Source organism: Heteronotia binoei, chromosome 2 (genome assembly GCF_032191835.1).
Source record: "Heteronotia binoei isolate CCM8104 ecotype False Entrance Well chromosome 2, APGP_CSIRO_Hbin_v1, whole genome shotgun sequence".
Classification (NCBI taxonomy): Eukaryota; Metazoa; Chordata; class Lepidosauria; order Squamata; family Gekkonidae; genus Heteronotia; species Heteronotia binoei.
Genome location: NC_083224.1, coordinates 76380531 through 76405743, shown reverse-complemented (window position 1 = coordinate 76405743; position 25213 = coordinate 76380531). Strand labels below are relative to the sequence as shown.

The 25213-nt window shown below is 40.8% G+C and overlaps 1 protein-coding gene across 4 annotated transcripts in view; it reads left to right on the top strand.

Annotated features, from left to right (window-relative positions):
- TMCC2 (transmembrane and coiled-coil domain family 2) overlaps positions 1-25213 on the top strand; it is a 150993-nt gene that overhangs the window by 111344 nt on the left and 14436 nt on the right. For 3 of the 4 annotated variants that reach the window (XM_060231324.1, XM_060231327.1, XM_060231325.1), the window contains one exon: positions 22441-23375. In XM_060231324.1, coding sequence (XP_060087307.1) covers positions 22441-23375 — 935 coding nt within the window. Of the gene's footprint in view, positions 1-19002; positions 19156-22440; positions 23376-25213 lie in introns of those variants that run through there. The other variant, XM_060231326.1, reaches the window with a different exon arrangement.

The following is a 25213-nucleotide window of genomic DNA, read 5'->3' as shown; positions in this document are numbered from 1 at the left end:
AACGTAAGCTTTCGTGTGCTCTCTAAGCACACTTCATCAGACGAGGGGATCATGTATTGTGGGCTGAAATACATGCTGTTTGTTGTTTAAGAGTGCAAATTGGCTCTGGTCACATGATAAAACAGTGTGACTTGGCCATTTGGTCTGGATAGCTATAAAACTTGGTTGATCTTAAAGGTGCAACTTGATTCCTGCTTTGTTCAACTGCTTCAGACCAACACAGCTGTCTCTATATGAAATCTGTATCTCTACAGTACTAGTTTCAGAACATATTATGATTTTATAATTTTTATTGATTTTAACTACAAAAGGGAGCAAAGATACATAGAAGTTGGGGGCAGGGCATGTACAGAATGGGAAGAACAGAAACAAAGAAAAGTACAAATATATCAGTTATAATTCTACCTCCAAATAAAATACCCAGATCATTCTACCTGCAAGTATGAAGTTCTCCATATATTTTACCATCCTTGTCTTTCATTATCGAAAATTTTTACTAAACTATTACTAGCAATATAAATCTAAACAATTCTTCTTAAACACAAATAAGTATAAAAAAAATTCAAAGCCATCTCAACACAAAGCTGGCTGATTTAGCTTAACCATGTTAAAAGCACAAACTAATTTGTTGTTTTAACAATATCCTTATTAAAATAAGCACATAAAAATCATATCTTTATCCTTAACAAATTAAAAAGATACAACATAATAATTTGTCTATCTCAGTATAAACAGTTTCTCCAAAGGAGCATATTGAAAACAAATCTGCCAGATTACAAAATAATTGTGCTATCTGCCTTTTTAACCATTAATCCAACTCTTATATCAATATGAGCAATTTCACCAAATAAACTAAGAATAAATCTGCTATGTAAAAATAAATGTGTTGTCTGCACTCTTTAGCATTGATCCAAATTGACTGTATATTTAACTAAAATTTTAACAACTCCCTTCCTTCCTTAGAATCTTTCTTGGTCTTTTAAAATCACATATCAATTCATTATTAATAATTCCATATTTCTTTACCCACAAGAAAAACCAGAACTCAGAAATCCATCTTCTCACCCAGACATCACACTTTGCCTTTTAAAATCGCATGTCAGTTCTTATTGAGAGTTCCATATCCAACTATCCACAAAGAGGGAAAAGGTTCAAGAGTCCTTCTTCCTGAAAGATTTTCACATTTTAATTTGCTGGCCGGAATGCACCTTCTCTCTTCTCAATGTGGACAGTCCTCTCGATAATGGGAAGAAGAATTCTGTGCCATTTCTTCCTCTCAGCATGACTTCACTCAATGTTGATTTCCAGTCTTGTTTTGTAACTGTGTCATAAGGATCCATTTTAGTTTTCTTTTGGTTTTTTTTGGAGCGGATCACTTTCCCATTCTAATTCCGTAGGCGTCACCAGAATCTTTTTGGCACTCAGCTCATGTAGATTTGAACGTTCGCTAGCTTTCAGCATAAAAGCTCCCATTTGCTTTCTAATCAGCTGCATTAATGAGCCAAGATCCTGTTTCAGAGAAGTAATATTCCATAGTATATCGTTTTTTATAAGACATTTCGCTTGGCAGTGCCATTTTTCTCTGTCAGCAAACTCAGTCTCTTAATCCAAATTGAAAAGTAGCTTGAAGATCCTGTTAAATCATCATTCCAAATCAGCTCCAGCTGAGATTTCAAATATTATCATTTCAATTGCAGTGAGATGACAGGGACCGATCTCTCTAGAATATATCTCATTTATGTTCAGATCATATTGCAGCCAAATAATAGTCTCTTTAACATATGTCCAATTATAATCCGGGTCGATTTAAGTATTTGTATTCAATCCAATTCAAGTTATTACCGATACTTAAGATTGCTCTTTGACTTTTCGAGGCCTCATTTGTAGGAGAAGTAGGTGTATAGTCAGCCTCTATCCCTTCCTTTGAGCTGCCCGTTCATTGTTATGTAAAATGACCCATTAGCCAGTGGTATTGAAAGCTCACTTACTTGCCAAGTAGAATTGCCATGCTAGAAGTAGAAAAGTGATACATCAAAAGCTTACTGAAAAGAGCAAAAGAAAGCAGTCGAGTGTTCATCTTTTTCTGCTGCGCCAGCTATCATGGCAGCAAAGCCTCAGGACATGTAATATGAACAGGAGCAGCCACCGCTGAACCCCTAACTTCCTGCACAAGTCCCATGCCAAAGAAAAACCCCTACAGGGACTTCCTATGGGTCTTCCTATGGGTAGGGTCTTCCTACCACCTGATTCAAAGGTGCTGCAGGAGGATGATCTGTGGACACCCCCGAAGTCAAGATGACATAACCCAGAAAAAGCCTCAGAACATATTAAACCTTTAGTATGGGAACTGGTATTTGCCCATCATGAAAGGTATTACAGTACTGCACAGTGTGTATGATAGTATTGTATATTCATATGGTTATGTACGCATATATTTGAAATCAGTGGGCATAGAAGGATGTAACTCTTCTTGAGGTGGTGTTGCTAGACTCCCAGTTTCAGTGTGCATAGCATTACTATGAATATTACTATTGAATAATAGAAGAAGATTATATCGGATTTATATCCCGCCCTATACTCTGAATCTCAGAGTCTCAGAGCAGTCACAATCTCCTTGATCTTCCCCCACAACAGACACCCTGTGAGGTAGGTGGGGCTGAGGGAGCTCTTACAGCAGCTGCCTTTCAAGGACAACTGCCGGAGCTATGGCTGACCCAAGGCCATTCCAGCAGCTGCAAATGGAGGAGTGGGGATTCAAACCAAGTTCTCCCAGATAAGAGTCCACACACTCAGGGCATTTTTGTAGTAGGAACTCCTTTGCATATTAGGCTGCACGCCCCTGATGTAGCCAATTTTCCTGGAGCTTACAATAGGCCCTGTACTAAGAGCCCTGTAAGCTCTTGGAGGATTGGCTACATCAGGGTGGTATGGCCTAATATGCAAAGGAATTCCTGCTACAAAAAAAGCCCTGTGCACACTTAACCACTACACCAAACTGGCTCTCAAGAGCTTCCCAAGGACATTATCTTTTCTAACTTAGTAAGAGATGATTCCTTTCCCCTTCTTTTCCTACAACAGCACCTTTCTCCTTCTTGTCCTTTATGATTGAGATCTCTGGTTTGACTGAACAACTTTTGTTATTTTTGCTCCTGCAGTTGTCAGCTCTAGTATTTTGAGTGAGATGTTGTCCCTGTTCCAGACAGGGCTCTGTTAGAGCGCTGACAGTGGGATGAGCGAAAGAAATATTTTAAAAGTCCTGTGTCCACTGTCTGTTCTGGCTGGCATTGGTTCCCCCGGGTCTCTGGCAGAGGTCTTTCACATCACCTGCTACCTATCTGACAAGGGGAGCTTTGACTGTCCAAAGCTTACATGCTGGAAATCTTGTTGGTCTTTCATCCACTGGCCTGGCACCCCTTTGTGCATATTTTGCAGTGCAATCAAAACCAGAAGTGAACCATAGCTTATTTTAAAAACATGGAGACAGAATTTTTGAAGCTCTTACAATTTATTTATTTTATTTTTAGAAGACTTTTGCATTCTGAACAAACCCATAGAATTTTTTCTTTTTCTTAAATTAGCAGAGTCTGGAAAAGCAGACCTCCTGCCTACTATTTAGAGCATAGGTTGCATATTCCTATTCTACTCCCGTCCTGTTTCTGAAGAAACTGGGTATTGCTGAATGCTGATCTGAATTTTATTTGATATGGGCCTTCCATTTGTCAGCTCAAAAAAGGTTAGTGACAGAATATGTTTAGAATACAAAAGCTTACCAGATTACTTATTGGCTACATTCAGTACCTACAAGCCCTTGTGAGTTTGTCTTTTTCTTCATCCTATGAAGCTGCTCAGCTGTCACATTGAATGAAGCTCAGGGTCATGTTCAGCCTAACTTTCCTGATTTTCAAATTTAGAGAACTTTTTTTCGAAGCTTTTCTGGGTTTTTAATTTTTTAAACATTTATTTTTATTCAGTTTATATCCCACCCTATCCCACAAGCAATGGTTAATTTCAATGACTAATCCAGTGACTGAAGTAGATATAATGTGCATATAATATTGCCAAGAACCTGCTTATTGTGGGAGGGTTCCTGCTGAGTCTGGAGGCAGAAATGATGTATGATGTGTGACATCACACCCAGCCAAAACCTTGGATGTGTGGTGTAAGTGGGTCAGGTGTGATGGAAGTGCATCCTCCAAAATTTCATTTGTGGGGGTAGAGTGTTGCCCAACCTGTTTATATCACATCCAGGTTTGGGGCCAGACATGATGCTATACATCATACAACATCATTTCCACCCTCCTACACATAAAGCTCTTGGGAATGTTGGCCACTGGCCTGGCACCCCTTTGTGCATATTTTGCAGTGCAATCAAAATCAGAATTACACACTTCTAAGTTTATTAATTTAAATGCATTTAGAAGGATGTAACACTGCTTAGGATTGCCCAAGTTTTGGATAATAAATTGGCATTAAGAATGTTGTATAGCTAAAAAGTATAAACCTTATGCTTGTCATCATAATTGGAACTTTCTATAAGGGCACCTTGATATAGCACTTTTGACAAAGGCACACTGTGTAGGTGAGGCACATTCAAGTAGTATAATTGTGTGACTTCATCTCACCCACTTCTCACCTACATTACCCACTTCCTGCATTTCAGTTTTAATGTACATAGCACAAATCTGAAAGTTGTATGTTCTGCTATCTCATCTTCTAGGAAGAAAAATAATATATTAAAAATGTGCATATTTTCCTTGTACTAAAGTGGAAACCTATTTTGTTAAGTATGCCACCATTAAAATTCATGGTATGAGATAAGTGCCACCACAAAGAGATAGGCAGGAACATAGGCCTAGTGATCATTTCTGACCAAGTATGGCAGAAGGAGGATTGCCAGGTAACCAGCAGGAGACCAGTGTGGGGGAGGGGAGAATAGGGACATAGGGCTAGCCATCAGTGTGTGCATAACATCACTTCTGGGGAAATCCAGTGAACTTGGCAAAAACCATAGAATTTCCAGAGATTCCTAGAGAGGACTGATGTCACTTCCAGACAGGCTCTTGCTACCTGTACCACTGACTGCCTTTCCAAGAACAAAAATGTAATTGACTCCTCTAAGCCTTGAAAACTGAATTTGATCACAGGAAGAAAGGAAAATAATAGCACAAAGCAGAGGGGGTGTGAAACATTCATGGTTGCATGCAGGCCTCAATTGGGGCCAGAGCTCTCTAGAGCAGAACTCCAGAAGCTCTAAGCCTGATTTCTCCATTGTATCCTGTGGGCCCATAGGATAGAATGGAGAGAATTCTCCCTGAATTTTCTTTGGGGAGACCTTTCCGCACAGGCTCAGCTCAAGCTCTGCTTGGCTGTCCGATTTCAACCAGACAGTGCAGGAGACCCTGTAGAGCAGCTGATCCTGTGGGGAGAGGTCTCCGCACAGGACTGCCTGCTTTGCTGGCATAACTAATTTGTATAAATGAACTATGCAGATGAGTTATGCTAATGAGCTCTAGCACTACTACTTCTTTTTTACAAAATGACCCCTGATTGCACATATGTTTCCCTGGCATTTTCTTTTAAACAACCAAACACAACTTGCAAGTTAAAAATAAGGGGGAGGGAGAGGGAATCCGAGGGAGGAGCTGCTTAATACTTTTCACTCCAGGCATTTTCCAAATCAAAACCATCCTTCTGCCCATCAACTCCTCTCCCCCTTAGGGGGTTTGTGTCTTTTCCTCTGCAGGGAGAAAAGCAGCATTGAAAGAATAATTTTGAGTGAGAAATGACCTGAGATGACCTGAGAGTACATGTTCAAGCAGCCCTTCTCTGCCATTCCTGTAAAATCACAGGGAGCCAGATTAATCCACAAACTAAATAAACTACAGTTTAGGATTATGAACCACTTCTAAATACAAAGTTTACTAAAATTATTAATTACTGTTTTGGGGGTAATGCTGGGGGGCCTCTTAAACTTGACACTGTTTAGAGCCTTATTGTGTTTCAATCTGGGCACAATTCGCAATTGTCCAAGGCTGCTATCTGAATTTTTTTTTAAAGGAAAGATATCACCTCTTGTTCGAGTCTCAGAATCTTCTTATTAAAAAGAGTGAAAGTGAGAATTTGAGGCCAGCGGGGCTTGTTGATATGGACATCTGAGATCTATCCAAGGATCACATGGTCCTAAAGCAACACCAACCCAGTTCATTGTATGTATTACTTTACTGTGCTACATTCTGAACTAACGCACTATGCAAAAACATTTATTGAGGCACATAAATCCAATTTCTGATTTATTTCTTACATTACTTGTGAGTTTTCTTTAATCCTGGGCATCTTTTGTAATAGAAAATGGCTGTACCTGCGCAGAAATGTATAAACCGTCCGTGTGATCCTACAGAAATGTAGTAAACCATCTGTGTGATTCTATGAAGTTCCATTTTTTTCAGTCTTGTATGATTGCTGAAGTAAAGTACAGCCTGGATAGCCAAGGCTAGCCTGCTCTCGTTAGATCTCAGAAAGTAAGCAGAGTCAGCTGTGGTTAGCAGGGCTTTTTTTTGAGCAGGAACGCACAGGAACACAGTTCCAGCTGGTTTGGTGTCAGAGGGTGTGGCCTAATATGCCAATGAGTTCCTGCTGGGCTTTTTTTTACAAAAAAAAAAAAAAGCCCTGCTCTGTCCTTTTCAGATGTTCATTCATGCATTCATAGAACATGCACAGAGGGGACCTGAGATCATGCTTGCTGTTTTTGGCCATGGCACCCATGTATTTAGTCAAACAAGATCTACAGCAAGTCCCTATGCACGAAAGCAGAACACTATGTAAGGAATCGTAGTGCAAACATTAATGGTAGAACCACTGGGTACAATCTGTCTCCCTTCTGTGCATATTCATATGAAGGGGTACTTTAAAGTTAGGATCCACCTGAGTCAACCCATATAAAACAAGTGGTCTTTCTGGGGCCTCATATTTCCACAGTGAAAACCTATGCATCTCTGTTTCTCCTGCTGTAACAATGAAGCTATATTAACCCATTATTTCTGCTCTGGAAATACCATCAACACGTACCAAAAATGTATTATCCTTGGGTTTACAGAGTGATACACAGAAAGCTTTTTTTTGTAGTTTTGCTCTGAATTTGTGTTTTTAATGTTGGAATTGGCATGAATTCAGCAGGAGCTCATAGGAGTGCAGCTCCTGAACCTCTAGCCAGGGTCTGCATGCAGTGGGGAGTTCTTTCCCCACTGCACACAGATCTTGGGGCATATGCAAATGAGCTCCTGCACCTTTTTTCCCTACAAAATGACTCCTGGTTGCAATTATAATAAAGCAGCATTGCTCATTTCATGGTCTTTCAAGTGATGTTTACTCAGCATTGTTTTATCGTTTTGTTTTGATTGTGTGTCAATTTTTAGAACACAGTCCTGCATTGAACCACATCTGAATTCTAATTTTCTTCCCCTGCCTTACTGTTACCAGCAAAGGAGTCCCCAGGCTTTCTGCATATGAGAGCCTTAATCTTGCTTTAGCTACTGCAAAGATTATTTTCCACAGTGTGTGTGGAGGGGGAGTTTGCTAATCCTTCTGTCAAATCCATCACATAAGCATGTCAAATTTGCATGGCATAATGCTGGGAGCTGGTAGGGGCTCACAAATTATTAACCTAGGAGCACATTATGCGATACAGACTTTATAAACCCATACAGTAAGGTGAAACAGGATGCTAAAGCCCCACTAAATCTAAATCTTGCCATCACAGGCTCATGATCCGGAATCCTTAGCTTTGGTAGTGTGCTTAAATGCAGCTAACTCTGTCTTAGTTTGTGGCCTAGATAATTACAACAGGATTGGTAGGGGTCTTAACTCCTAATGAGGAAAGCCCATGGGTCCAGCTGTTTGTTGCAGAGTATAATTAAAAATATATTAATTGTAGTCTGAAAGTGGAAAATCTAAAGCATTACCCAGATGTGGTCAACTGTGTGGTCTTTGAGAGGGGTTTACTTCAGAAATCCTACCATCCTTCTATGGTTTTAGTACTATTCCCTTTTAGTCTGATTATATCATTAATGCCATTTGTTTCTGTTTTCACATTCTCTGTGTTTCTGAGTGTTCAGAATGAATGCAGTATGTAGTCAAGCCTTTCACAGGTTTTGACTTAGCCTAGAGAGCTTACCCTACCTGCATCATTTAGTACATAGCCATATAGTGAGAGAGTCTCCACCTCTTCACCAGAAAAACTGAGCCCACATGAAACTCCAGAGAGTGCTTCTCACTTAAACCAGCTGAATACCTGGTTCCTGCTGTTAAGTAAAACAAGAAAGGGTGTCTCATTTTGTGTAGGCAAAATTGCTTGGGGCATATTCATAAGTCAGCCTAAAAATGTTAAGTATCCTTATCTCCTGCTGTCCTTAACAAGTGTTGAAGGCTCATAGAAACTTGTGGGATCATCAAAGTAGTTGAAAGTGTCTCTCTACAGAGTGTTGGCTGCACCTCTTCTATAGCAGAAAATGCTCTGAAACTTTCACCTAAATAGTAACAGCAGGACAGCTGATTCCCACCCCTTTACCCGCCCACCCATAGTACACTTTCCAACTAGGGTTGCCAGCTTCATCTTGGGGAATTCCTGGAGATTTGGGGGTGGTGCCTGCAAAGGCAGTTTTGGGAAGCCATAGGGTCTACCCTCCAAAGCTGCTGTTTCCTCCATAACATAACATAACATAACATAACAATTTTATTTATATCCCGCCCTCCCCGCCAGAGCAGGCTCAGGGCGGCTCACAACAAAATTCCATACATTAGTTATACAAAAAAATTTTAAACAACTACATTAACAGTTTAATTAAAGGGGAACAGGTCTCTGAAGTTCGGAGATTTGCTGTAATTCCAGGAGAACTTCAGACCCCAGCTAGAGGTCAACAACACTACCTCCAAATCACCACACACTCCCTTTTATACAGTCTCACTACCTAATTTGTCAGCTGTGTGTTGTTGCGTCTCCATGCCTCTTCTTTCTCCTGCTGCTTTCTCCCTCCCTGACTCAGTTTATCTCCTTAAAACCCATTTCTGTCTTCTCCGCTTCTCCTTCTCCCTTCTCCTCATCTGTTTTCTCACATTGTCACGGCAGGTATTTTGCCTTGGTATTGTTGGCCTCCCCCTGTCTTAATTCTTTTAGTTCTATATTTATCCTCTTTGAGCTCTCTTTTCTGCCTTGAGCTACAATTTCTTCCTCCCAGTTCCAGAGCTGATAGGTTGCAATTGTGTTATGGCAGTGATACTAACTCTACAATTTGTGAACAGCTGCATTTGCAATTGCTGCCAATCAGGAGAATCACGTTTACTTCCATCCTGGCATGAGGCTGGCAGCTCAAGCCACAAAAGGCATATCAGAGAGCCACATGTGGCTTCCCAGCCACTGAGTGAGTATCACTGTGTTACAGCTTTAAAACTTTTCATGGAGCAGGAGATTAGGCAAATGAGGCTTTTCTGGTCATTCCTTTGTCAGAGGTGGACAGCCTGAGTCTGGCAACCAGTGAGATGCTAACGGTGTGTGTGTGTGTGTGTGTGTGTGTGTGTGTGTGTGTGTGGAGCTTCTGGCAACATTGTGAAGTCCCTAGCAATGCAGTGACATCATTTCTGGAGCAACCATCACATAGAGGCTACAGCATCACCTTATGCAGTGATGTCACTTCTGGATCGTACCAGAAGTGATGTTACCATATTACTGATTACAGTGGCTGGTTGAGTTGATATTTTACCATATTACTGGCAACAGTGATTTCCCCTGAATCACTGACCCACTGAGTGACACTAGGGGAAAAGGGCTGTCAGGAGAAGGTTTTTTGCCTTGGGAGACATGACCACCCCTTTCACACACCCCCAACAGCTGTAGTGAGCAGCTGGGTTTATTTAATTTTTTTCCCTACTGCACAATTAGCTTGCACATTCTGCCCTCCCCCCTCAGATGCTTGGAAACAGAAATGGGGAAGGGGAGAGAGGAAGGAAAATAGGAAGATTGGGAAACAAAACAACAATAAAAGAAGGAACAACAAAAATGGAAGTGTCTTGAAAATGTGTATATTAAACTGTATATAACTGTAGATTAACTGTATACACTGTATACAGCAGGGGTGGCCAAACTTGCTTAATGTAAGAGCCACACAGAATAAACATAAGATGTTCAAGGGCCATGAGATATTAACATAAAATGTTTAAGAGCTGGAAGGAAGGAAGGCAGACAGGCAGGCAAGCAAATAGATGGGGGAGGAAGAGGGAGAAATGGAAAGAAAGCAACTTTAATTTTAAATGCATTCTCCAAGTTGCCAGCTGCCTTGGCTTGGAGAAGTGATTTAAAGAGAGAAATGCCTTTTCCAAGTCAGCCATTGGGGCAGAGGGGGCTTCAGGAGCCACACAATATGTGTGAAAGAGCCACATGTGGCTCCCAAGCCAGAGTTTAGCCACCTGTGGTCTACAGTAAGGTTCAGAACACAAACTTAGGCTAAACCAGACATCAGGGTTTTGGGGGTGAGCAGGCTCTGGGTTCTTTCAACCCAACTGGCTTTCTCTCCAGTCATACAGCAGCTGCAGGGACTACCGTTTTAAAAATCAGAGAAACTGAGGCATGGAGGGGGAGGAAGGAGGAGCTCCTGCCTGCCTTCTTCATGTAATTTTCAGAAGCTGAAACGGCAAGTGAAAACAATTCCCTTTGATTTGTAAAAGTCAGGGCTTTTTTGAGCAGGAACACGCAGGAACACAGTTCCAGCTGCCTTAGTGTCAGGGGGTGTGGCCTAATATGCAAATAAGTTCCTGCTGGGCTTTTTTTCTATAAAAAGCCCTAAAATTATATTGTCTACAGCTGCTGTATGGCTGCAGAAAAAGCAGGTTGGGTTCAGGGAACCCAGAGCTAACTTGCTAAAAAAAAGTAACAGCTAGTGTGGCACTTAATATATCTGACTGTCCTTTGGTTTGTCTTCTACCTCATTCAGACTTGCAACTTATTGGGCCTATCTAACACCTTGTCTGTCTTCGGGAATCTGTTGCCTCCTGAAGAGCCTGTTAAACTGAACCTTCTGGAAGTTTAGTCATGGAATATACATCTCCCTCAAGGGTTGGTTCTCTAGGACAGGTGAAGGACAAAACTTTCTGGCCAATAGGAACATACCCCCAAGAATCCTAGAAGCTGTAGAATGACAAAAGGAGAGACATGTTCCCTGTGGCAGCTGCTGTTATAACTGAGAGAAGCAGATAGAAGAGCTGGAGAGCAGGAAATTAAACTGGGGCCTGGCCTATGATTTGACCAACTTGATGAAAAAAGAAAGAGTGGTGCAACTATGGCTGAGTTCTCCTGAAGGGATAAACAGGAAGGTGGTACTGCATGCTTGAGGAAGATAGTACAGAACCAGGATTCCATTTTACCTGCTGGAGATAAATTTTTTGACCTGCACCATTTTAATGTGAAAGGGGGTACCATGACACAATCATGCACTCTTCTTTTCAGTCATTTTGTAGTATTTGTGTTCTGTGTTTGTGTTACACTGTTTTGTACCTACATATAATAGGGTTGCCAATTCCCAGTGAGGGCAGGGAATCTTCTGGATTGGAGGCCCTCCCCCCACTTCAGGGTTATCAGAAATGGGGGGTGGAGGAGGGAAATGTCCATTATTCCCTGACTGATTCCTATAAGGTATAATGGAGAATTTGTGAGTATCTGGGGCTCTGGGGGGGGGGGTTGTTTTCTGAGGTAGATGCACGAAACTTTCAGCACAACATCCAGTGCCTCTCCTCAAAACACCCTCCAAGTTTCAAAAAGATTGGACCAGGGGGTCCAATTCTATGAGCCTCCAAAGAAGGTACCCCTATCCTTCATTATTTCCAAATGGAGGGAAGGCATTTAAAAGGCATGCGGCTCCTTTAAATGTGATTGCCAAAATGCCCTTTAGAGTTCAATCGTGCTTGTCACACCCTTGCTCCTGGCTCCACTCCCAAAGTCTCCTAGCTCCAACCCCAAAGTTCCCAGATATTTCTTGAGTTGGACTTGGCAACTCTAATATATCAGCTTGTATCCTAACACTCAATTTAGCAAAGTTTGAAGCCTTCCACACTAAGGAGGCTTCCTCCAATGGAAGAACCAGTTCCACTGGAAGAAGACTTTGGATTTTTACTGAATGGGGCAGTACGATACACACTGCTGCATTCAGTATCAGTCCAGCATTATATTTGACTAATCATTAGGGATGGGCAAAAACTGGCTCATGATGAATTTGTGATGAATTTTGGGCTGTTTGAAATTTACAAAGTGAAGTTGATTGGAGGCCAACTGGCATGTGTCAAGTGTGCATTTCTATAAGCTATTTCTAATGGTGTTTAGCAGACAAGCCAGATACAAAGCAGAACACTCCTCATGCTCCCCCCCCTCTGTTTTCTCCTTCTAATCAAAGGGTGCATAATAAATCCATCTGGACCCAGGATGTTTAGAGTAACTTTGTGTTAATGGTGTAGAGTGCCTCTCCCCCAGATTCACACAGACAGGTCTTATCGGTTCTCAGAGAATGTGCGAGAAAGGGAGATGTTTTTATTAGCTGACATTCCTTAGCCATAAAGAGACACTAGTGAGTAGCCTTTGAACCCTCAACTCAATTTGCATCTTTATGTTATTCTTTTGAAGTTATCTGTAACCTATCCCTTTGAAGCATGCCTATAAGTTACTATGCAATGCTATGCATGTCATTACTTCCAAGGAGTCCGTCCTTGGGCAAGCTATGGAGTTTTAACAATAAAGCAACTTTCGATTAAAGAACAAAAGCTTGATTATTGAGAAATATCGATGCTTGACAGCATGAACTTTCCATGAACTTTCCAGCTATTCCTGGCATTCATGAATGGATACATTCTTTTAAATACTGTTTGTTTTTTTACAAGCAGAAAACAAACATAATATTTTGTAAGCTAGAGAAATTGGTTTGGCACTCAGTAGCCTTGCTTAACTAATTTTTGTGCCTGGTCGACAGGATAAGAGCACCGGTGAGGGGGAGCCAATTCTCAGCAGATAACTTTGAATAGATTTGTACCAGTTTGATCGGAAGCTTTCATAATATATTAGAGGGAGAAACCTTGTGGGTTAAGATGTCCTTTTTTGCTACATATAAATAGATAGAATATATAACCAGGATTCCATTTTTAGACAACCTGTCTCCAATCTTACCCTGGCATTTGACACACATTGACCTGTAAAATGGTTCTTAAGAACTCACATTGAACTCTTTCTTGTGGTACAAAATGTTTGCTGGGCAGCCCCATAGTTGAACAGTTGAGCTAACATCTTGGCTTTATATAGTTGAGAGCAGTGGAAACATATGATCCCGCTTGGGAATGATGAAATTTTATTATACTGTTTGCAGATCTTTCTCCTTGGTCCATGGCATATTTACTATATTAAAGCCTAGAGCTCGAGGCCTGTAAAACTACCCCAAGACATTTAAAGTTATTAACTTGCTCAATATGATCAGTTCTTTGGTCTACTGACTACACTTTTTCAATTATAGTTCTCAAACAGAATTTACTTAATTGCATAACATGAATGGATACATTTGCAGTCAGACCATCTCTGCTCAATCTATATCTTTACAAAACTTCAAAGCAACAGAGAAGTGGAACTTGTAGGATATGTAAAGGAGCATCTTGGGGAGGTCCCCTGTGACTTTGACATCTCATTTTCACTCTATACATTCTAAACACTAAATTCTATACACTCCTGAACCTTGACCATTTTGACAGGTGCAGGTTCAGGAGTGTATAGAACAGATCCTGTGCAAGCTAGAGAAACCAAACTCACAGCAGACCTCCAGCTGGCACTCCTCTACCTGCTCTCCATGTTTGGCAAGGATTGGGTTGCTTATGTGGTATGAGTTACTGCCCTCTAAAGAAGTGCCCCCAGGAAAGTGCTTCTGGGAAATGACATGTGGAGGGCAGGTAGAGGGGAGTCAGCAGGAGATCCCCTGTGATTTTTGTTTCTCTAGCACACTGGGAGGGGGGGGCATTCTACCACATCACATACCTCACAAACTGAACATATTAATTTGGCAGCAAAAAGTTTGTGACAGTTCATGGTTTATGAACTGAACCACATTTTTCTGGTTCATACCTGTCATTACTAGTCATATTATCAGTGTTATAATAAAGTTATGAAGATTGAAAGAAAGCCGTATTCATCTTATCTGTTTCTCATAATTTTCTTTTAAAGCAATCCTATTTGTCCATCTGTATGGTAATTCACAGTGGACATTTTTTTGTTTGGCACTGCACGAAATGTTTTTAGCCACCTAGAGGAAGCCATGGTAAGCAGGACTCCAAATGTGTCACAGGGCAGATTTAGGACCTGGCTTAATGACAAGACTGGGACAAGAAAGGGCAGAAGAAGCCATCACTGTCTTTTCTCTTCCTTCATCAGGGATTGTCAAGGCATATAGATAACATCCACGTTATGACATGGCAACCCTTCCCATGTCTTCCTTTGCTCAGTCTCTTCTGTATATGAGACATCCCCAGGCCTCTTGTACAAAAAAAGAAGACACTATTAGGTATGGATGTTAAACACACACTGATTTTGCACTCACTCTGCGCCGTTCTGACATTCCTCTTTTCAGCGTGGTGTCCTTCCGATTTCCTACTATCTGCCCCGGGGCTTCAGCAAAGATCGGCGTTTTTGCACAGCAAAGAGAAACTGCTAAAAACCAGGGAGAGACATATGTTGAATGTAGTTCTATGATTCTTTAATGACTTTTATTTTCTAAAATGCAGCTACTGAAGCAGGAGATGAAGAGAGAGCAAGGGAGAAAGGATTCTTAACCCTTTCCCCTTGGACCATTTTTCCTATTAAATTACCCACCAAGCAATTTTTACATCTGCTGGGAAAACTGTTTAGGCACCTGTATTTTTTTCCTCAGCAGCAGAAAAGGTAGCTTGGCATGGGTGATCTTTGGCAGGAAAATGGCCCATGGGGGAAAGACCCTTTTCTCCTTTTACCAACCTCTTCTTTCTATTTCTTTTATTTTATTTTCGATATTTTTGTATTTATATTTGCATGTGTGTCCACGTGTGCCTGGAAGTCATGGCAACCTCTGGTGACTGACCCCTACTGGGGGCCTGGAGGATATTCAGGGAGGTGGCTGAATAAAGCCTGCCCCTATCTTCCTGATGCCTGATATTCCAAGGAGGTCTAGTCTCCCGGCCAAGTACTTGCCAGAGTTGACTCTGCTTAGCTTCTGAGATCTGATGAGATTGGGCTTGCCTGGGTTATCTAGGTCAGGGCTTAACATTTTATTTTTAAAAGTTACTGTGAGAAATCCTAGAACTACTCTGTACAGCTATAACTTGGTATAGGCCTATAGCTAGAGTTCAGTGCTCTGGTTGGGTGGAAGGAATTTGTGTGTATGTGCCTTAACTGTAGACACTTACAACTTCCCTGTGGGATTTTGTGTACATGGTACTTTTGGGGGGATATTTTTGGCTGTATTCACATTTTTTCTGTAACTTGTGCATTAATATTTTCACTGTCTGCTCATCAACTATCTTTATTCAACTATGAAATACATTTCCCCCCGTTTCCTGTGTAGGTATTTATTCATTTATTTTGGGGTAGCCTGCCCCTTTTTAGCAGATGGACCTATTGTGTTGAAAGAAGCAGAATTTATCGAAATAGGACAGTCAGCTGGCAAACTGTAACTGCTTGTACTGTTTATACATTGACTGTTTTGAACTGCTTCACTGTTTATATTGTCTGACTCCTTATACCACCTATCAGTTGAAGAGATTGCATCTAGAGTGGAAGAGATTGGATTTATACCCTAACCTTCACTCAGAATCTCAGAGCAGTTTACCATCTCCTCTCCCTTCCCCCTCCCCACAACAAACACCTTGTGAGGTAGGTGGGGCTAAGAGAGTTCTGACAGAAACTGCTCTTGAGAGGAACAGCTCTGTGAGAACTTGTGACTGACCCAAGGCTATACCACCAGGTGCATGTGAAGGAGTGGGGAATCAAACCCAGTTCTCCCAGTTTAGAATCTGTGCACTTAACCACTATACCAAGCTGGATGTCTCCTTGATTCATTTGGACAGCTTCACTGTTTATACTTTCCATTTGGAGATTTTTCACAGAAGTTCTCTTATTTACAAACTGACTATCTTTGAATTTTAGATAGTAACCATTATCAATACAAATGGCTTTGTACATTTTTGTAACCTCTGGTACTGTGTACCTCCTCATTTCCATTTGTTAGAGATGTCTTCCCCTTCCTTCTTCTTTTCCTGCTGTGCTTGATACAATTCATTTTTGGAACATTTCCACAGGTTTTTTTTTTAGAAAAAGCCCAGCAGGAACTCATTTGCATGTTAGGTCACACCTCCTGATATCACCATAGTTTCACACCAGGCTTTTTTGTAGAAGAAGCCCAGCAGGAACTCATTTGCATATCAAGCCACACCGCCTGATGCCAAGCTAGCTGGAATGTGCATTCCTGTGTGTTCCTGCTCAAAAAAAGCCCTGATTTCTCATCTGATCCAGTGTAATCTCATATTTACACTAATTTAGATCAATGCATATGTGCTTCCAGAGCCAAATGTGAAGATTTTTCTCTGAGGCTCCACAGAATGTTATGTAAATAGAGACCAAGCTGACAAAGAGTCAAAACCGTGTCCAGAAGAGCGGTCCCGTTCCATTTATCTCTCTTTTGTGGTGAATTTACCGTGGATTTACTGGCGCATCATCTCTCATGTTATCTTCTAGACTTTTAATAATTTTGCTGGGGCAATTTATAAGGAAGAGAAAGCTATGTTGATCCAACTAAAGATGCATTTAAAGAGACAGTCACTGAAATCCAAGGAGGCAGCTATTATATTGTTGTTAGTGTGCAAACACTGTGAATTTGATATCATATAACCAGCTGCTATTCTGGGAGCATTACTGTATGTTTAAATGTTGTTAAGTCTTTGTCAATAAAATATATGTTTATACACACTTTGGTGTGATAATAAGTATATTTCTAGTGTTGATTGTATTGTTCCATATTTACACATCGAAACCTGTTGAATTTATATCTTCACCTGGAGAAAATGGCTGTTTTGGAAGGTGGATATGGCATTATACCCCATTTTAGTCCAGCTGAGATAAAATGTCCAGGTATTTCCCAGTCTGGAGTTGGCAACCCAAGTAATTCAGTGAGTGGGTGGGGATTTATACTTGGGAAGGGAAGGTAAATTTATGTAGAGTATTCTGGTTCCAAATAATGAGTTTTGGTGTTATATTTGAACCTGGCCGTAGAACACTATGGAGAGCCAGTGAAGTGCAGTGGTTAGTGATGTTATAGTGTAAATGATTAATGTGTCAAACTAGGAACTTGGAGTGTGTGTATGTAAGTGTTCTCAGGTTGCATCCAACCTATGGCAACCCTGTGGTCTGGAACACCTATGTTTAAATCCCCACTCTGCCATAAAGCTCTTTGGGTTAGCTTGGGCCAGTCACATAGTCTCAGCCTAACATACTTCTCAGGGTTGTTATGAGGAAAAAACAGGGAAGGGAGAACCATCTATGCTACCCAGAGATTCCTGAAGGAAAGGCACAAAAACATGTACAGGGTAGATAAGATATTTACAAATCTAGTGGCTTAATTTTAGACAGAGTTTTGTTGTGTTCCAGGAAATTTGTATAAGCAGTCATACCAAGGAAGGATATGTTGATTTTGACCCATCAGTGTTTTTGTTTGTCACTATGGCCATTGTGTCCTGTCTAGGAATCTGGAAATCTGTGACCTTGCATTTATCTTTGAATCATGCTTTTAACTGCACTTGTCAATATGTGTAAGAAGGGAGAAAAGTATGAAATCAGTGACGTCTTGAAAAATGCCAAAGCTTGGCCATAGAGTTGCCGCTCCAAAATAAGGAAAGACAAGGATATCTTGCTTGCATCAGAACATCACCAATACTCCATTAGACTGTATTTTCCTAGAAGTGCATTACTATTGCTTGTTACATTTATGATGCATATTTTTCCCATGAGCATTTCTGAGATAAGCACAAAACATTTCCTTGAAATAAGCATTACTAGGTAATACCCATCCCCCTCCAGCTGTAATACTTACTTAGCAACTAGAAATATATATAATTTCTACCACAAGACAGAATCGCAGAGTATCTGAAGCAGAGAAAAAAGGATGCTTGCGTTTACAAATTTGAAATGTCCACCCTAACGCTTTGGAAAGGTAGACAAAAGCAGAAACCCAGGTATGATGTAATGATAAAATATGAGTACAAATAAGCTTTTATGGGTCATGATACATCTTGTAGTGGATAGTTTTAACTGAATGGAATGAAGCTATGGCAGATTACATCCTTAGCTAGAGATCCTTAAAGAAAGCCCATGTTTAGAAATATGGCATCACACCCTGTCACAACCACCGAGGATTATTTTCCTCACTGTGACTGAAAGCGGTGAGTTAGGGCTCATTTTTCTTCTGCTATTTCTACTGAGCAATAGAGATTTCTCCATGTATGCATGGGTTACATACTGTCCTTCTGAAAAAGGGAACTGTGTGATCAGGTCTTTGCAAGAAATGCAAAATCTAAGAAAATAAACTTGTGCAACTCCGATGAATTGGCTTGGTTTCCTCTTTCGGTTTCATCAGGGCTGTTATCTCTAGTTTGCTTTTATTTTTACCAATCACAAAATAGTATATATGTGAAAAAAAAAATTCCTGCAGAGGGTTCTTGAAGTTCCTGAAAAGGCAAGGTGATGTTTTTGGAGCCCTGAACCCCCCCCCCCCCTTAGAATCGCACAGGAGCTAAGAATAGGCAAGCAGGCAGTGTTTGTAAAGTCTGCATTTTTAAAAAATGCTGATCTAATAAGGCTGAGGCAAGTTTGTGGCTGCGCCGTATGATGTTGTGTGTGGGTTGTATTTTTGCCTCCTGCATTTCTCTATCATCTAGCAAATACAGTAGGATGTCTGAAGCAGAAAGATAAAGTAGCTAGGGGAGGTCTCCAAAAGCTTTCTGTGTAGCCTTGATGTTGTTTCCTTGTGGTTTTTCTTTGCCTGGGATCTCCTTTTGCTCAGCAGCAAGACTTAAATGACTATGAGAACAAAGAGAGTGCTGGAACTGGATGAACATTGTAAGGTAGGCTGTAAAGGCTGACTTGGTGTGTCCCCCCAAGAAACAACTCTTATGGGGACATAATTACATCCATCCTATCAATGGAATGTTGAGCCCTTAGTTTCTGTAGAGCAAGAATTTTGTCTTGAAATTCTGAGCTAAAACCTTATGGCTTCATGGGAGATAACGCGATAATTTGAAGCCAGTTTCAGCCAGTACAAATAATAGGATATAGGAAGATAAATAGATTGTAAAATGTTAGTATGTTGTTTTAGAAGCTAGGAAACAAAGTGTACTCAGTGGCGTTGGGGAGCTATCCAGGTCCCACCGATGATAGACAGCCCATCAAGCTGACAACCAGATCAAATAGAATTCCTAATCCACCCCCAAGCCAGCCTGCTCCCAGTACTGTATTTGGGGAACAAGCAGAGAAGAGGTAAGGATCTCTGCCACAGACCTAATAGATCTCTGCCATAGACCAAATAGTGACTTTAGGGCAGATACTTCAAGATTTAACTTTTCCAGATAATAGAAGCATTGGCATATCATCAAAAGTTGCATTATTATACTGCTGACATTTCAAGTGAATGTTGAAGACAAAGATTATGATATCCTCCTGAAAGCTTGTTTGCAAATTATATTTTGGAAGTAACTGGTAAACTAAAAATAATGCTGTGTTCTTCTTTCCAAGCAATGTTTATATAGAGTGGAAGTGAATTGAGCTGGATTCCCTGATATTCTAGTATGTTGGTAGAGTATTTGAGTTATGCAGTGTATCATAGATTTTGGAAAGGGATGGGGAATTTCATAGTTTCATAGTTGATTTTAACAAGTCCCTGAATTGCCACATCTATAGAAGGCAACACTTAAGAATTATTTTTGTTACTGTGTTGAAAATTCAGATTTGAAAAAGGATTAAATTAAATTATGTATAAAAGTTTCACTCTGCAAAATATGTGCACACACATAACTGCAGTGATCACATGGCAGCTTAATTTTGCTTTTGCTGGTTTTGCTAGTTTTGTCATGGGTACAACTTGGTTATTCACATGGCTTCAGGACCCATCAATGATAGTATGAATTGGCCATCAGTTAGAGTCAAACTCATTTGTTACGAGGGCTGGATCTGACTTAAATGAGACCTTGCTGGGCTGGGCCATGCTGGGCCGGGCCACATGTGTCCCCATTTAAGTTTAGGTAGCAGATATATATACTTTTTAAAGGATACAGACAAACACAACCAAAGATTTTTTTTAAAAAAACCTTAAAACATGCTTAAAACATAGCGCCTGTTGTTCTTAAAGGTGCTTTCTTTGCATTTCTGCCATGGAATCCAGGGAATTGGGGAAGGAGCTCTGGCTCTTTTCCTCCCCCCCTCCAAGGGGACCAGGAGGGGGAGGAGCCTCAGCCAATTGAGAAAATCAAGGTTTTGCTCTGTAGCTCCTGTGCGATTGAGAAAGCCTTGCAAAGCAAGCTGAGATGCAGAAGGAAGCAAGAGAGGGAAAAGGAAGCAGACAAGAGCCAGTTGCTCGGGGGTTTGATAGGAGCCCTCCGAGAGCCTGATTCAGCCTCTGTTTGACACCCCTGAGTTAGACAGAAGGTTTAAGTAGGAAGAGGATCTATTGTAAGCAGCTCTACAAAGACCTTGTTCTCAATTATAAATGCATGGTTTTTGATGTTCAGTGAACACAAATCTTCATAATCAGTATCTTTGGGTTGGTTTGCATAATCATATACTTTTAAAATCATATACTTTTGCTGGAACCAATGCACATAGAATAATTCTAATTGTGGAACAAACTGTCTGAAGTAGGCAAGAGGTTCTCCAGTATATGATTTTTCCGCAACCATGAAGACTGCAGTTGAAACATGCAAGTAAACTAGGGTGCATGTAGCCGCTTCAACTCTTGTCTGCAAGTCAGACAGTCTTCATTGCTGCACTTGCAATCTTCCAGTGGCTCGGATGCAATTGGAACTGTATATTTACAAAGACTCTTGGTTTTGAATTGATTATATGGATGATTGTAGAAAACACTGGATGATTGTGGAAAATGTTATAGTACCACATGTGATTAATTGGTTATAAAACTTTATTGAGCAGGTTGGAGTATAAAACACATACAGTGTTTGTATAAGGTTTTTTTTTCCCTGACACATCCACACTGTGGTTCCTTTTGTAGTATATTTGACCTTCCTGGAGGTTGGCAACTCTGTATAAAACACCTGAAGTGTATCTTGAGATAAAGTCTCACAGCTACTTTCAGTTTTGCTTATGACTTTGTACATTTCTTGGTACAAAGTTTGATTCTGTTTTCTGCTTTCTAATTTCCTTTGCTTGAGCCATTTGATCAAGCTAATGCAAAGTGCCATGAAGCAGTCTTCTTCTAATACAGTGAAAGGAAAGCAAAAAAAAAGGAAACAATTCACAGATCACTGACAAATTATACCATCAAAAATCATTAAACTATTAAGAGTTCTCATGTTTGAAGTTTTCCAGATTTTAACTAGATTGTTGGTGAGTTTTAGATTTCCCAATAGAGCAAAAAAATCAACATCCATCTAGTCATTAGTTCGTACCAGTTCAGAGTTTCACTAGGGCTTGCTCAAGCTTTGATTTCATTGGTAAAGTAAGTAATTAAAGCTTTAGCTGCAGATTAATATAGGCCCCCAGTTAATCTGTGGGGCTGAGATGGATATGCTTGCTAGCTTCTTTTCTGCATGGAATGAGAAAGGAACATATAGCTGAGTTTCTTCTACTGATTGATATTGAAAGTTACCAGAACTTTTGCTTTTGGATGAACATACTGTGGCTTTTCTATCAACAATAAAGGAACTGCAGGAAGCTAAAGCAGATGGAGACCAGCTGAGATCAAAGCGAATATATTTAAATCTGAATTTTCCATAATAGTAATGGCTTTTTACATAATTTGCTCTAGTGTATTAGGGAATGGTCTGTATTTCACATGATTGAAAAAGAAAATATTAAATATGAAGTTTCCTTTTAACAGTGTTTTTGTGTATTGGATTGTCAGCTTCATGTTTAAAGAGTGGCATGTTTTGGTACCATTCACATTCATATATACTATATGAAGTAACCAAATAAAAAACAGATAATTAATCAATTAAACATCTGTAATCTGATGACATTCTTCATTACTCCATGTAGCTAACTATTCTCAGTAATTCAGGAACATTACTTTCTCTTGTGCCATCCTTGTCCTTCTATCACTGCAACACTGGATCCAGGAAAAGAGATTATTTATCAGAGCCTTTCCTAATATCTTTCCATGCTATCTTTTCCCCCCACAGTTGGATAAAGGGGACACGAGCCAGCTCAGTATACCGTCCAACACAAGCCATGGTGATGCTGATGGAAACATCTGCCTTGATGTTCCAGATGGCAACCCAGACCCACAGAGAACAAAAGCTGCCATTGACCATCTTCACCAGAAAATTCTCAAGATCACTGAGCAGATCAAGATTGAGCAGGAGGCACGAGATGACAATGTGGCTGAGTATCTGAAGCTTGCCAACAATGCTGACAAGCAACAAGCCTCTCGTATCAAGCAGGTCTTTGAGAAAAAGAACCAGAAATCAGCTCAGACCATTGCCCAGTTGCATAAGAAGCTTGAGCACTACCACAAAAAGCTAAAGGAAATTGAACAAAATGGACCCTCACGTCAGCCCAAGGATGTCTTCCGGGACATGCATCAGGGCCTCAAGGATGTAGGGGCCAATGTCCGCTCTAGCATCAGTGGCTTTGGAGGGGGTGTGGTGGAAGGTGTCAAGGGTGGACTGTCAGGCCTTTCCCAAGCCACACATACAGCTGTGGTCTCTAAACCCCGTGAGTTTGCAAGCTTAATCCGCAACAAATTTGGCAGCGCAGATAACATTGCTCACTTAAAGGATACTTTGGATGATGGGCACCCTGAAGAGGCCTCACGGACTCTCAGTGGAAGTGCCACATTAGTGTCGAGTCCTAAATATGGCAGTGATGATGAGTGCTCCAGTGCCACTTCTGGCTCAGCAGCAGGTAGCAATTCTGGGGCAGGCCCTGCTGGTTTAGGCAGCCCCAAATCTAACACCTTGGACAGTCACCACTATAATTTTGATACAATCATAGAAGAACTGCGGGAGATAAAGGACATTCAGTCACACCTTGAGGATTCCATGGAAGACCTCAAAGCCCAGCTACAACGAGACTATACTTACATGACTCAGTGCTTGCAAGAGGAGCGTTACAGGTAGGCTGTTCTGTACTTTCATGTTTCTCCCAAAGGGGGAACTGTCTGTTGCATGCAATCTCAGTTTTGTTGAATTGTGGACCATGATTTGTTGATCTGCTCTTATTTGTGGATCCAACAAAGGGTTGTGCTGTGGGTGAAACATATGAAGGTGTTTATATGGGATTAGATTTCACATTCAGCTGGCAAACTGACTGAATATGTATGTCTCAACATTAAGGAGCGAGTCCTGTTTATGCTCTAGCTCTAGCAGTTTCACGGGAAACCAGAAAAGGTTTTGGGACATGAGAAGTTGTGGGATTTTTTTTTTTTTTTTGCAGGATCACTAGACTGAGAAATGAGATTAAAATTCAATGCACACTTGAAAATAAATGTAATATTTCTTCATATAAGCCAGCTGGCTATTCCTCCTCATCATACATTCTAGCTTCTGCTGCAAGATCATTTTTTAAAAAAATAATACTAACAATAAGATCATTTGAATTATATATTTTAATTTATATTTTATTACATTAACTACACATCATATAATAATCTTTTATTAGGACCAACCAAAGTAGTGTGCATCATAAAACAATGTGAATGTGCTCAAGTTCTTTTTCAGCTCAGTCTTAAATCCAATTCATCATCACCACCACTGGCTTAATCCTAACACAGCTAGTTGGTATCCTATGCTTTCTCAGCAGAGAAAAGAAGTAACAAAAATGATCCATCCCCCAATGGCATAGAGCATGACAACGACATTGGAATACATAGCACAACCACACCCTCTAGTAAGAGAGCACTATACTTCTAGGCTGCATTTTAAGTTTTACCTAGTTGCAAAGTCAATGCCTTCATTGCTGTATAGTCGCCAGTTTTTATGCATATGTGTTCAGGAAATACAGAAATTTCAACATGGGAAAGTTGACGGAGTCAGTGATTTCACACCAGATTTTTTTCTTGATTTAAATTATCTTGGTTTAAATTAGTCCTCCTTTTCTATGAGGCTGTGAAGAAGTCTGCTGAAATAACCTGTATTATGAATTATTCTAAAGAAAGACACTGCATTATAACCTTAAGACAGAAGAAGAAATGCATTCCTAACTAAGCACTCAATGCCAGTCTCATAATCGCTACTTCATGATTAAGATTAAGAGTCCAAATTATGTTTTTGCTTAGAGAGTTGGATAAAAAAATGGGAAATGGCAATACTTGAGGGGGGATCCCTTCCTCTCTTTCTTTATGTCCCTCCCCCTCATCACTGCAGCCAGGCCCAGCATGGCTCCCAGGCTCTTCCACCAGCCCACTAATGCTTCTCTTCCCACCTACAATCAAGAACAGCAGCAGCAAGCCCAGCATGGCTCTCAGCAGTTCGACCCACCAAAGCTTTTTCCTACCTCCTAATGCCAGAGAGCCTGGCTTTAGGTCCTGGTCTCCGTTGCCAGACCTACCTAAGCATCTTCCCCTCTACCACCATCAAGGAGGAAGACAGCAGCAAGCCCTAAAGCCTCCCAGCTACCAGGCCAACTGAGACTTGCCCCCCCCCCCTCCACTGATGCCAGTGAGTACTGTGCAGGTCCTTGCCTCTGTCAGGCCCACTGAACATCCCCTCCCCCATCAAAGATGACAGTGGCAAACACTGAGTGGCTTCTGGAGCTGCTGAGGCTTGTTTCTCACCACCACCATTGATGCTGGTGAACCTCATACAGGCCCTGGACTGTGCTGCCAGGCCTACTGAAGCTTCCTCCACACACCTTCAAGGAGGAAGATGGCAGCAAGGCATCCAACAGAGAAGGAAGAAGGTTCTTTGTCTGCACATGCTAGGGTTGCCAAGTCCAATTCAAGAAATATCTGGG